The sequence below is a fragment of the Podarcis liolepis genome (assembly GCF_965112155.1).
Source record: "Podarcis liolepis genome assembly, chromosome: 8".
In the NCBI taxonomy this organism is placed as follows: domain Eukaryota; kingdom Metazoa; phylum Chordata; class Lepidosauria; order Squamata; family Lacertidae; genus Podarcis; species Podarcis liolepis.
The window spans coordinates 85,440,511-85,454,034 of NC_139560.1; the positions used below are offsets into that span (position 1 = coordinate 85,440,511).

Below are 13,524 nucleotides of genomic sequence, written 5' to 3' on the forward strand. Positions count from 1 at the left end.
AGGGATCCCCTTCAGTTTTCCCCACAGTCCAGAATTGCCCTCACATGCAACTACTCACAACATGATCAGACAGCAGCTAGTGGGCAGAATTCTACCCATGGCCTTTTCACTTGCCTTTGATTCCCCACTAGCCTTACAAAGAGGCTGCAGTACTGGTGAAAAGGAAGTGCAGGGCCATCCTACTTGCCACTGCAAGCACAGAGAGACTCAGGCTAGTGCTTCACCTCTTTCTCTCTTCCATCCTCCACCTGTTGGCTTCTGCGTGGTCTGAGCTACCTATGCCCTGGGATCCAGTACCAGTGTTATCCTACATAGTGTACTGGCAGACAGAGCTCTGATGTTTTGTGGCCCCCCAGCTACCCTTACTTGCCTACAGCCAATTCAGCTGCAACTTAAAATCCTTAAATGTGTGGAGAAAAACACAGTGCATACCCCAAATTGTAGGTGCACACAGCTAAAGAGGAAGCAACATATATGACAAATCAACAGGAGGAAAATATGACCAGTTACACTATCTGTAGTAGTGATTATTTGCTGAAGTTTAATTTTGCTGTTTACTATTAGATTCTAATGGATTATTGAATATTGCTTTATTTGATATAAGTTGTTTATTTTAAAGTTATTACGACTTTTTAAATTGGGTCAGATTGTTATTATTAATGCTTGGTGTTTTATATGTGTTGGAAGCTGCCCAGAGTGGGCAACCCAGCCAGATGGGTGGGATATAAATAAAAAATATTATTTTCATTATGCTGCTGATGATGAAGGGGGCTCCATCTTCTGGTAGACACCTGAGGGCAGGACGTGCCTCTTTAAGAAAATGCTGATATTGGTCCTCTATTTCAAGTGAACCATCTTCCTGCACTCCCACCCCAATGTTCTATCAATGCAATTTCAGAATGTGAAGACTTTGTGTTCAAGATCCCTTTTGCCTTTAAAATTAGCCATGCTTGGTGAAGCAGAGCAGTAAAAGCTTGGCCATCTTTGAAAATTCATAATTGCCTCCTCCCACAGATATTGCACTGACATCCATCCACATAAGTTGCTAGCAGAAAGGAAGATAACATAGCCTTCCCCCCCTAAGCCTGGTAGATTGCAAGGTCCTTGTGGGAGAACAAATGCATCCATTCTGCTAGGAGTTTCAAAGATGCCCCTTTAGGGGCTGCAGAATTGCCTATCCAGCTTTGCCCCATTAAAAAAATTGTGTTAGCAGAGCTCTGTGCATGCCTGGTTTTCACAAGAGCTCAGGAAAAAAGTGTGGAATGTATTACTGGATACAGAATTTGGCATCCTGAAATAATCACCTTTATTTTATTTTTATTTTTATTTATTTTAAAAAAAGATCCAGTCTTTATGGCTTTCAAGATACACTCAGAAGTGTGTGGGGAATGTGCGTGACATCCTGGGGCAGCTTGGGAGAAATGCTAAATGCAGTACTGGGTGCAGAATTTTGCTTCCTGAGGTGCTTGGTTTTCTTTTTTGAAAAGGCAAGTTTTCAGCCCTTATGATTATGAAGATATGGTTGAAAATGTGAAATGCCAGTTGAAATATCAGAAGCCAGAGGGGTGGCTGGAGGAGAATTCCAGCAGCTGGGGTGAGGGCTTCAGTGGCCTGCATAGTCCTGCCCTCCCTGTGACAAGCAAGACCAGAATATAGTATGCAGAACTGTAAACACTACAATATTTAAAAAAAACATGACAATGTGCATAATTTGTGCAGATCACACTTTCCTTAGTGCAGAATTTGGATTGTCTGTGTGCACAATTAAGTATACACTGCCCTGATTCCCCAGATCACTGTTCTTTTAGACAGTTCATGGGAATTAAACTCACAAGATAATACGGTCCCTCCTTAAGCAAATGCACTCCTACAGCCAACCAGTGAGCTGGACCCTCAAATCTCTTGGCTGTCCAGTTTGTGTCTTATTTCCCCTACCAAAGCCCCCATGATGAAATAAGAAAGATAGTTGCAGGGCAGGGAGATAAAAGTAGTCAGATTCTTGCTTCATCTCTGTTCCAGACCTCAGTCATGTGTAAGCTTTGTTCTAAACAAAACCAAACCTTTTTAGAACCCCCTTCTTTCCAACCACAAGGTTAATGTCAATTGAAAAGACTTCCTGTCCAAACCTGGCATGCTTTGCTTTACATCCTAGTGAGTGTGATAAAAAAAAATAAACCACTTAATTTTGTTATCTTTAGGTGAAATATTAAACACTGCAGCTGGATTGGTTTTTGCATGCTGGGCATTACCCCCATTCCCAATAAGAAATTATTCACACTTTCTAGAGCAGTAAAACCTCCTTCTGGATGAGAGCATAAATCCCTATTACTTTAAACTCAAGCATTTTCTCGGGTTTCTGTGATTTTCCATTGCAGCTATTTTGATGTGCTAACAGGATGAGAAACTCACAAAAGTGCACCTGATATATTCACACATACCAAGAAGAAGAAAACTACACATTTTACAAAATGGAGCTCTTGCACAAAGACCTGTTGAAGTGTGCGGGACATGGCTGTTTTGTAGACACACATTCTCTAAAGCAGGAGGAGGAGACCTGTGCCCTCCACCAATGTTGTTGGTCTCCATTAACCTCAGGTAGCATGGCCAATGGCCAGGGATTATGGTAGTTGCAATCCAACAACATCTGGAGGGCCGCAGGTGTGTCCCATCCCTGCTCTATACCCTTCCCCCTGCCACCGCCTGAGACATTCCTGTTCTACAATAGAAGACAAGCTTTTCACTTAACATCAAAGTACCATGTGATGTTTCCTGCTTAGAGCCCTCACCAGACCTGACAAATGAAACAGGAAGAATCTACATTCTTTTAGTTTCCTTTTCATCGATTCTCTCATGTCAAAAGCTACTAACCACTCGCTGTCCAGTGGCACTTATTTCAGTTTAATCACAAATTACAACTGCTGTTGGTGACATAGCATCACAGTCTTTCACAGATCATCAAGCTTTCAGGGAAGGCAGCTTGCACAGAAGACTTCTCAGCCACTTGTACCAGGCAGAACAGTGCAGGTGACAAAGTCCAGAAATCTCAGCCTTGTTTCACCAGCACCACGGACATCGCCCTGTCCTCTTCTGCGCCCACTACTGACCAAGAGCAAGCATTATTTCAAGTTATTGTTAATAACCATGTTGTCATGTATATCACAATATGTGGTCATTTTCTTCCTCTTTCCAAAAGTAGAGAAGCTGTTTTTGGCTTCCTGATCCAGAAACAGAGGCCCATCCTTATTGGCAGGCATAGTAGGGGTCCCCGGAATATACACGTTGTGCTGGTAATCCAGAGGAGACATGTGCTGTGAGTACACAGGAGCATACTGAGGTGTCCAGATGCTGTTTGAGGGACCAGGTGCCTTCTGGAGCTCTGTGAAAAGGAAAGTCGTTATCTATTGACAGAAAGAAAATCTCAGGGGGATCACAGCACATCAAACATAGTCCCATTCATGAGATATGCTCCATCCAGTTCCCAATAGCATATCTGAGCTTCCATATGAAGTGTCTAAGTCAGCAAAATAAAATCTTGAAGGGCTGGGACTGAACCACCCACCCCAACAAATCTACACACCATAGCTTAGTTCAACTAGTAAAACAAAATAAATGTAAATATGGCAAGAATTGAGCACTCCAAAGGAGTATGGGAGTTAAACATTTGATGGACGTATACCAACAGCTCTTAAATACTATTCTGGGAATCCAAGCATCAAAACTCACCAGAGACTGGAGTGACCAAAGTGCGCAACCTGTCATGTTCCTTCTGGATTCCTCGACGAACTCCCCCTACATCCTCTAGGCTCTGTGAACTAAAAAAGAGGAGCAAATAAACAGAGTTATCCAAGATTAGGGTAAGAACGCCTAACATGCTCCATAGCCATTGCTTTATGACTAAATGACCCAGACCAATCCCAGTACCTCTTCAATGTTGATTGCTTAGATGGCAACCAGTCTGTATTGGGTTGTTTCACCTGCAAATGAGAAAAAGCGGATGTTGAGTAGAATATCTGCCTTCATTACACTTGACCAATGGATGCTGTTCTGCTAGCCTTTTGTGTTTTCAATAGGCATAGCAGCTAGCAGTGTTTTACAGCAGGGTCATAAAACATAAGGCACAGAGGCCTAATTAGGCCCCCTCAGGGTCTTCCGTACACACTTCAGGCAAATTATTTAACTACTTTCAGCACCAAGAAGCCATGACTTTAATAGAGCAAAGATGCAAATTCATAATGGCAGCTACTTCCCATACACATGGCTAATCCTGCATAATTCCCTCTAAAATAATGCAGTGGGGCTATGAGAAGAACAGAACAGATAAAGCATTGTACAGAGAAGAGCAAGGACTTTGATATTTGCCAGCATTGACAGGTGGTGGCAGTGGTAGCAACCATGTTGGAGCCATCAGTGGAGGAGATGTGAACATCTTGGTGCTTGGGCTGGCAGGATTCGGAAACTTGCTTGGTCAGGTGTGACAATTTAGTGGGTAGTCAGTGGCGTGTGGGAATGGTGGGGGTTCGTGGCAGGGAGCAGAGAGTTGCAGAAGGATGCTTGGGACTAAGAGGATAACTGGAAGAAAGAGAATGGCAGTCAAGGAACAGCAGTGGGTCATGTCAGGCTATATGGTGTGGCAGGAGGGAAGTGACCCTTGGGCAGAAAGGAAGGAGGCTGGGCTGCCCTCTGCTGCTCCAAAAGCCACTGTCATTTTCAGGGCCCATGAACCAGACAGCACCTGGTTTGGAAGCAGGGGCCTGATTTCCATGAGTCCCAGTCAGGGAGTTCTACAAGGGTTGGTACTTGCATGCAAATTCATCCCCTCTTGCCTGCAGCAGGAAGTCATGAATTGCCGTATGTGAGAACCTGACTCATCCCTGAGCCACAGAAAGGACTTTTGTAACACCTTACAGGACCCCGGACACCACGGTGTCTGTTCAGCAAACTCGGCTGCGACAGTGGCGTAGCGTGGGGGGTGCAGGGGGGCCCGGCCGCACCGGGCGCAACATCTGAGGGTTAGGGGGTGCAAATCCACGGGTTAGGGAGCGCAAATTACTTGCCTTGCCCCGGGTGCTGACAACCCACGCTACGCCACTGGGCTGCGATCCTTCAAGTGTTAAGTAATGCAAAGTCAAGGAATCAAGCGATGTGTTTGCATGGAAAGACCAGCCGACCTACAAGTGAAAGCTACTGAGAAAGTGCTCCTTTGGGTACTTCTTTCCTGTTTTCAAACGCAGAGATTTTTAAAAATGGGGCCCTCAGCTTGAATATCACATAGCCCAACCTGACTTCCTTGGGCTCCTCTCAGTCAGACGCTGCTTATCAGAAAGATTTGATCGAGGGGGTCTTTTCTCGCCCGAAGGGAAAGAAAGGGAAGCCGCGTCTCTCCCCCCCCCCCCCCCCCGCGCCTCTTCTTTGGGGTTTCTGCCGCGCCTGAGATCAGTTGCGGAAGACCCTCTCCGGGAGGCGCCGCTTAGAGCCCCTCCGCAGGGGCTGCGCTCCTTCCCCCAGCGGGGCGACGAGCCCCCCCCCCCCAGCCAGAGAGCCCCGAGCACCTTCCCAAGAGGCCCCCTCATTGGTATTCTGCGTTTTCTCGGGCGCGCTCCGACTTGGCTTTTGCCGAAGTGGGTTTTTTTAATCTCGGTGTCAGACTCGCTGGATTGTGAAATGGAAGCGCCGCTCGCTTCGGCTTACTTTGAAAATCCCCAATTATTGTCCTATTGTTATGCGCTTTGACTTAATATGCCTGCCTCGTTAGCATGGGGGTCACGTACTGGGTGCGGGAGGAGGAAGCCTCCCTCGCTCCCTGCCTGCCAATGTGCCACCCTGGATGGATGGAGAGGCCTCGCCAAGCGGGTCAGGGGCACTGCGCCCCGGGAGGAGATGAACCAGGAGGCGCCTGGCTTGGGAAAGAGCGGGGAGGGGAGGGCGAGGCAGGCAGGGGCGACTTCGGGGGCCAAGCTCCATGGTCCTCCCTCCTTGAAATGAGTCCTGCGAGGGGATTCAGCCCTGTCGCCTCTTTTCCGCGAGGGGGCTTTGGAGAATGGTGACCCGGCCTCGGAACCTTCCGAGATCGCCTGCCCTCTCTGAAGCACAAAGGCCGGGCCTCGAGGGCGCTGCTCGCACCCTGCGCTACTCGTCCACTCATGTGCCCTGCAAGGGAGTCAGCAGGTTGAGAAACGGGGAAGGGCAAGTCCCCCAGGCCTCTTGCTGGGAGATCCTGCTGCGTGGGCCTCTTCCTCCTCTGTAAAATGCCAACCTTTAACTCAAGAGGAATGGATGGATGAATGCAATCCTTCATGCCCTAAATATCCCCGGAGATGCTCCCAATACGTTTTCATGCCATCTCTTCTGAGAGACCACGGCCTGTTTGTCTGTCTCTGTCTTGCTGTTGGATCCTTCCGGTGAGAGGTTTATCACCCTCCCCCGCCCCCGCAGCGCCAGCCGCCTCCCTCCCCGTAGCGAGGTAGCTTTTGTGGCCTTGCTGCTCTCTCCTTGGTCCGCCCGAGGCGGAGAGGTGTGGAAATCAGCTCCGTACATCAAGTCACTAGGGGGAGTTTGTAACTGACTAGAGGAAAATCGCATTAACATATTAGACAACTGTGTCCAACGATCCAAGCGAAAATGTGAAAAAGGAAGACGACCTGTCTGCAGAATGACTTGTGCTCGTTTAAAAAGGGCTGTATGGTTAAAAGTGGTTTTCAAATGTTTGTAAGTGGATTATGCCTTTCATCCTCGTCCATCCTGGGTAATCGCGTTATTGAAATAGTATTTCATCGGGAAAAATTAGACGTTATTCATTTATATGCTTAACAAATGTTGACATAAAAATCTCTTTCTATCTGTCAAGGGTTTTTTCTCCCCCCGCCCCTCCCCGCAGCAGCCAGCCTATTCTGTTCTTTTTTACACCAGCCCAGGGATCCGCTCTTTGAAACAGCAAGGCGTTCGTCTCCCCCCACAAAGCGCCTCCACCTCCCTCCGCTCGCCTGCCACCGACAGGAGCTCAGCATCAATTTCAAGAGGTGCCAGGAGGGCGGAGGGGTCCTCAGCAAATGGGATCGTGGCAAAGGTAAGGAGGCGCCTCTGAAGGAGCCAAACACAGCACCAGGCAGGGCTGGTCCTTCCCAGGCAGAAAGATCTGTCAAGCCCAACGCTGCTTCTGCAGCAGCAGCAACAGAGTGCCGCCTTAACCCCTTCCTTTCACCACAGGGATCGAGCGAGGGGCGCTCATTCTGGGGCACCACGCACGGGGAAATTCTCCTGCTCACACCCACTGAAAAGAATGGGACCTGGTCATTTATTTCAAGGAGGCTTGAGCAGGAAAGCCGCCTGGTGGATTGCTCCCCTGACAGAAGAAAGGATAAGCTAGAGCCCCTTATGGGGAGTTGTAGGCGCGGCGCATTTACAACATGCCCACTGTTCCATCACTGCGATGTCCTGGGCCCGTCTCTGCAGCCCTTCTCTTCTCTGATATGGAATGTGATGTGTGTGTCGTGCGTGGGTGCGTAAGAAAGAGAGGAGGGAGGGGAGAGCTTGTGCCCGCTTATTCCGAAGAAAGCCCCAGGGAATTCAGTGTGACTTCCCCCCAAGTAAGTGAGTGGAGGCTGGTTGCTCGCCTCCACCTGATTCTCTCCTCTCAGCCAGAGGGAGGGAGTGAAGGAGGGGTGGTTGACCCCTTGCCTTTACGGTGAGCCAGGGACCCCCACGCCAACCTCGCGCCTTTCCAGCGGGCTGGGAGAGAGACCTCGAGTGGGAGGCAGCCAGGGAGAGAGGGAGGGGCAAAGGCAGGCAGGCAGGCAGCAGCAGCAGCGAGACGAGCCGCGGGGCCGTCAGGCGAGGGGAGCTGTCATCTCTTTCGACAGAGCCGGTCCCAGATTCCTCGGCGCGCTCCTCGTCTCAGCCTTAATGGGCGCTCGAGTATCACTTCTGAGCGCTTTCCGCTCGTCCCACTAATTTAAAACGAGCCTGACGTTTTCAAAATAATTAACTAAAACGGCAAGAAGCCTGGTGGAGAATTTTTTGCTGTCTGATGGTTACTAATGTCGACGCTGCCACTTGATCAAAGGGCCGGGTAATTATCTTTAAAAAGTTGCTCAGGAATGAAAAGATTTCGCCCTGCGCGGATTTATTTTTTTTGAAGGCGGGGGCGGGCGGGGGCGGCGGGGGGGGGCGTAGAGTTGCCTAATCATTTTCGAGGGACTTTCCGGACACTTTTTGGCACAGCTTCCCCCTCCCTCCCCAGAGGTTACCTGGCTGGAGGGCTGCAGAGAATTATTGGCCAAGCGGGGCGTCTTTCCCTGAGCTGGTGGCAAGTTGTCCGGGACTTTCTCGTTGTTCCTGGGAGCGGCCGGGCTGTAGGGCTTCAGGAACATGAAGTCGCTCTTGGCCGACTCCGGGGTGAGGCAGACCTTGTAGCAATAGCCAGGAGGGCCCCCCACGGCCGCGCCCTCCCCGCAGTTGGTGGCCCCTTTGTTGCCCGAGGGAACCTGGGAGTTGTGGATGTGGTTGGAGTTCTTGAAGATGTCCGTCGGGGGCCCCGAGGGGTCGCAGGAGCAGCAGCTGCTGCCGCCGCCTCCGCCGCCTCCGCAGGGCGGGAGCGAGCAGCCGTAGTCCTGCAGGGTGAGCCGGTCCTTGTGGCACTTGACGGCCGTGAGGATGACGATGGCTACCAGGAAGGTGAAGGAGACGGAGCCCAGGGACACGATCAGGTAGAGGGTGAGCGTGGAAGAGGCGGACTCGGGCCCCAGCGGGAACTCGCTGAAGTCCGACAGCACCTCCGGCACGCTGTCCACCACGGAGAGAAGCAGCGACACCGAGGCCGAGAGCGGCGGCTGCCCGTTGTCGCGCACCTGCACCAGAAGGCGGTGCCTGGGCGCGTCCTTCTCCAGGAAGGCGCGGATGGTGCGGATCTCGCCGGTGTACAAGGCCACGCTGAAGAGGCTGCTGTCCGTCGCCTGCACAATCTGGTAGGAGAGCCGCGAGTTCTGGCCGGCGTCCGCGTCGACGGCGGACACCTTCCCCACCAGGTAGCCCGGGTCTGCCGAGCGGGGCACCACCTCCACGGCCAGCGAGCCGTTGCGGGGCACGGGCGCCACGATGACCGGCGCGTTGTCGTTCTGGTCCAGCACGAAGACGTGGACGGTGACATTGCTGCTGAGCGGGGGGAAGCCGGCGTCCTGGGCCAGCACTTGGATCTGGAAGTTGCGGATCTGCTCGTAGTCCAGCGAGCGCAGCGCGTACATGTGCCCGCTGTCGGAGTTGATGGAGACGTAGGTGGCCACGGGCATGCCCTGGATCTGCCCGTCGGCGATGGAGTAGGACAGGTAGGAGTTCTGCTTGCAGTCCGGGTCCAGGGCGCTGACCGAGCAAATGGACGCCCCGGGCGCGTTGTTCTCCATCACGTAGACGCTGTAGGAGGGCTGCAGGAAGCGCGGCGCGTTGTCGTTGATGTCCGACACATGGACGGTCAGCGTCTTCCTGGTGGCCAGCGCTGGGCTGCCCCGATCTCGAGCCGTGATGCTGATGTTGTACTCAGGCACAGCCTCGCGGTCCAGGGGGTCGGTGGTCACCAGGGTATAGTAGTTGTGGAAGGAGGACTGCAGCTGGAAGGGCACGTCCGGCGGGATCTCGCAGCTCACCTTGCCGTTGTCCCCGGAGTCTCTGTCCAGCACGCTGATCACGGCGATGACGGTGCCGGGAGGCGCGTCCTCCAGGACGGGCGTGGAGACCGAGGTGAGGGTCACCTCCGGCGCGTTGTCGTTGACATCCACGAGATGCACCAAGACCCGGCAATGGACCGCGACGGCGGAGGGGCCGCGGTCCTTGGCCTGCACGTAGAGCTCGTGCAGGTTGGCTCGCTCATAGTCCAGCTGACCCTTCAGGCGCACCTGCCCGCTGCGGGGCTCCACGCTGAAGAGCTCTCGGACCCTCGGCGGAGCGTGCCCGCTGAAGGAGTACTCCACCTCGCCGTTGGTGCCCTCGTCCAAGTCGGTGGCGTTCAGCCTGATGACCAGAGTCCCCTTGGGCGCGTCTTCCGGAAGACTCACCGTGTAGGAGGATTGATCGAAGACGGGCACGTTGTCGTTGGCGTCCAGCACCGTGACCACGACCCGAGCCGTGCCGGAGCGCTCGGGGATGCCGCCGTCCAAAGCTGTCAGCAAGACCCGGTGGCTGCGCTGCTGCTCGCGGTCCAGGCTTCTCTCCAGCACCAGCTCGGCGAACTTGCTGCCATCGCTGCGGGTCTGCACCTCCAGCGAGAAGAAACCGTTGGGGCTGAGCCGGTAAGTGCGCAGGGAGTTGGTGCCCACGTCCGGGTCCTGCGCGCTCTCCAGGGGGAAGCGGGCGCCGGGCAGCGCCGACTCCGTCACCTCCAGCACATACTCTTGCCAGGGGAAGCTGGGCGCGTTGTCGTTGATGTCCAGCACCTCCACCTCGACGCGGTACAGCTCCAGCGGGCTCTCGATGACCAGCTGCAGGTGCAAGAGGCAGGCCCCGCTGGCCTCGCACACCTCCTCGCGGTCGATCTTCTCGTTGACAAAGAGGATCCCGTTCTCCAGGTTCACCTCCAAGTGCTGCTTGCTGCCCGCCCGGGACACAATGCGAAACCGCCTGGCCGACAGCTGAGAGACATCCAGCCCCAGATCCTCGGCGATGTTGGCCACGAAGGCTCCGTGCTCCAGTTCCTCGGGCACCGAGTAGTGCAGCTGGCTCGCTGCTGGCGCCGGAGCCAGAGCCAGAGCCAAGCAAGAAGTTAGCAGGAGCAACAGCTCCAGCCTCGCGCAACTCCCGGCGCAGCCTGCCAGCCTCGGGCCGAGCCGGGCCCCCCCTGAACCCCTCACCCAGCGGGGAGTCCCGCCGCCTCCATCGGGAGAAGGCATCGGTGGGCTCAGCGCGGACGCGGCAGAGCACTGGCGCCGCCGCAGCTGCAGCCTCCGCTCCCGCCCTTGTGCGTCTTCATCATCAATGGACTTGGACTTCCAACTACTTTCGGCTGGCAGGGGGAGCCGGCAAGGGAGGACCCGCCTGCCATTTCAGCACCGCATTGGTGGACAGCGCCGTCGAGCCCGAGCCCGAGCGGCTGCGACGAGGACGGGCGGAATGGTTAACCCTTTCGTAGCCGGCGGAAGCGACGTGGGGAGGGGAGAGAGAGAAAGAGAGAGAGTGTGTGTGTGTTTTAATTCTTATACCCAGGAGGCTGCAATCATTTCCATGCGGGAAAAGGTCAGGTACCTTCCCAGCGTGGCGCGGTGTATTATCAGCAAAGCGAGGATAGCTTAGAAGTCCCCGATGAAACAAATTGGCTGTGGCGGAGAATTTGTGGATCCTGAAGAGCAGCAACCCTAGTTGGCGCCGAAGCTGGTCTCGCTCGCTGTCGCTGGAGGAGGGGAGGACGCTGCTCTCTCCGGGTGTCTCAGCTTCGGTCTCTTCCCAGAGAAAGAAAGTTCATTCCGCTCGGCGATGGCAGGAATCCCCTCTCTTCCCGCCCCTGTTTGCTACAGCAGCATCTCCGGGGTAGATTAAAGAGCCCTCAAACACATCGAAAGCCAAATCCTCCCTATCCTGACATCAGACTCCACGCATGGATTTAACCTTTAACAGATGGTTAAGCTTCTACAGAATTGATTACATTTTCCTGCACACCGTTTCCCTTGTAATGCTGCTTTGTTTTTGTTTGTTTTTTTAATTACCAGAGAAGAGGATTACATCCCAGACTGCCGGATCAAGGCTGATTCTATCAGCGCAGAGTCATGGAGAAAGCGCCCGCCCTCCCCACCCCCACCCCCGCCCGCCAACACGCCTCCTCCTCGCTCCCGGGCCGCCGGAGTTCCCAAGTGCCTCTAATGCCGCCGACTCCGACGGCGAGAGCAGAAACAGCGAAAAGCGCCTGGAGGAAGGAGGCTCCACCGTGTGGCTGCTCTACAGGTTTTACATTAACCTTTCCGCAGCAGAGTGGTCCAGGCAGGCTGACACGCCAGCCACAGGCGTAGGTGGGAGGCGGAAATAAATTGACTGCAGTCCGCTGCTCAGGACCAGCTCTGCGTGTCGGCTGATTCTGCTCCGGTTTGCGCGGCAGGTGGGGGAGTCCTCCTCCTCCTGCTTTTTGCCTCCCGGTTGTTTCCCTGATGTAGGTACAATTACGCGGCGTGCAGAGATAAGACTTCTGCCCGCAGCCTAACCACGAGGCGTCCTTCCTCGATTTACGCCCCTTGGAAAACAGCGGTTTGCACCGTGCTACAGAACTTCAGCCGAATTGCGGTCTCCCGCGTGACAAGGAAGGAGGGATGGCACCTCACCTTCCTCTCTATATCAAAACGAATGGTCTTTTCAGGCCCAATTCCAACACGTTTGCAAATAAAGTCCCGACGACCTAAATGGGACTTATGTCGCAGGCCAAGAAACCCGTCGAGGGTCCAGGCGTCGCTCCCCTTCGCTTCCATCGTCCCATTCACGGTGTTTGACTGGTTTTCTGGTGGCCTGGCTTCTCCGAGGGCCACCCGCACTGAGTCTCCTCCATCAGGTTCTCTGTCCCGCGCTAAACGCGAGGTTTCTCCAGCAGCATCTCCAAGCGAGCATCTCGGGTCTCCTCCGGGCAGGAGGCTGCTCGCGTATCCCTACTAGTCCCAGTTCAGGCAGATGAGGACGGCCACAGGCTTCTCCCGGCGTTCCTTAGGGGGTGTTGCGGAAGCCCACGGAGCCCTCCGAGCAAAACCTCCCCGAGCTCGGCTTGATTAAAGGCGGCGGGGCGAGGGAAGGATAATCTGATAACAATCTACTTAAGGGATTTGGAAGAGGCGCAGATTTCAGAGGAGATTGAGCCCTGCACTGATACTGAGCAGAACACAGATCCGGCAAGAGGCAGGCAGCCGCTCTCCTCTGCTCGCCATCTCTCCACACACACAGCACACACACACACACACCCGGATCTTCGAGCCTCTGTCCGAGGCCGTCCTTGTTTTGTCCACCACAGTGAAAATCACTTGCGGGGAGGGGGGAGGGGGACTGGGCGAGGATACTATATTGGGCGTCAGGCTCGAAGGTTAAGAAAGGCAAAGGGTTCATCCTAACTCCGAGAAAGGAGGAGAGATTTAGCTATGGGGCAGTCTAGCTATAGGGCAGTCACAGCACACTTCCACTTGTGGGGGGGGGGGGAGGCTGGGCTAGTCGTAGTGAAGACACCTCTCACACAAGGGTTTCCACTCACTGGTGCAACACATCCATCTGTTTACACACTGCTCTTTCTCTCTCTTCAAAAGTAAAACACTGGAGACAAACTTAGAAATAAATAAAGTTTATTTCATCCCCCCGCCCTCCTCTAAACACCCGCAAGGCAGTTAAAGAAAAAACAACCCTATCCCCAAACAGCGCGTAATAAAGCACTCTAGCAACTCACTCCAGCTGCATACCGTGGGGAGCCATCCATGAACAGCTAAATTGGCTGCCAGAAATGGAGTTTACCCTTGTTTGATCATACATGCAATTATGAAGCACTTATTCTACACAAGAGGACGAGAGTCTGCACTTACTTTGAGT

General features: G+C 53.6%; 1 protein-coding gene across 1 annotated transcript; it reads right to left on the reverse strand.

Annotated features, from left to right (window-relative positions):
* Nucleotides 1-225: 225 nt before the first annotated feature.
* LOC310714107 (protocadherin-10-like) lies at nt 226-11,685 on the reverse strand. The gene is made up of 4 exons (XM_083519118.1): nt 8,244-11,685; nt 3,922-3,974; nt 3,724-3,812; nt 226-3,376 (listed from the first exon to the last, which is right to left on the reverse strand). The coding sequence occupies exons 1-4, from the start codon at nt 10,869-10,871 to the stop codon at nt 3,117-3,119; spliced, it is 3,030 nt and encodes a 1,009-aa protein (XP_083375244.1). The 5' UTR covers nt 10,872-11,685; the 3' UTR covers nt 226-3,116.
* Between the last annotated feature and the right edge of the window lie 1,839 nt (nt 11,686-13,524).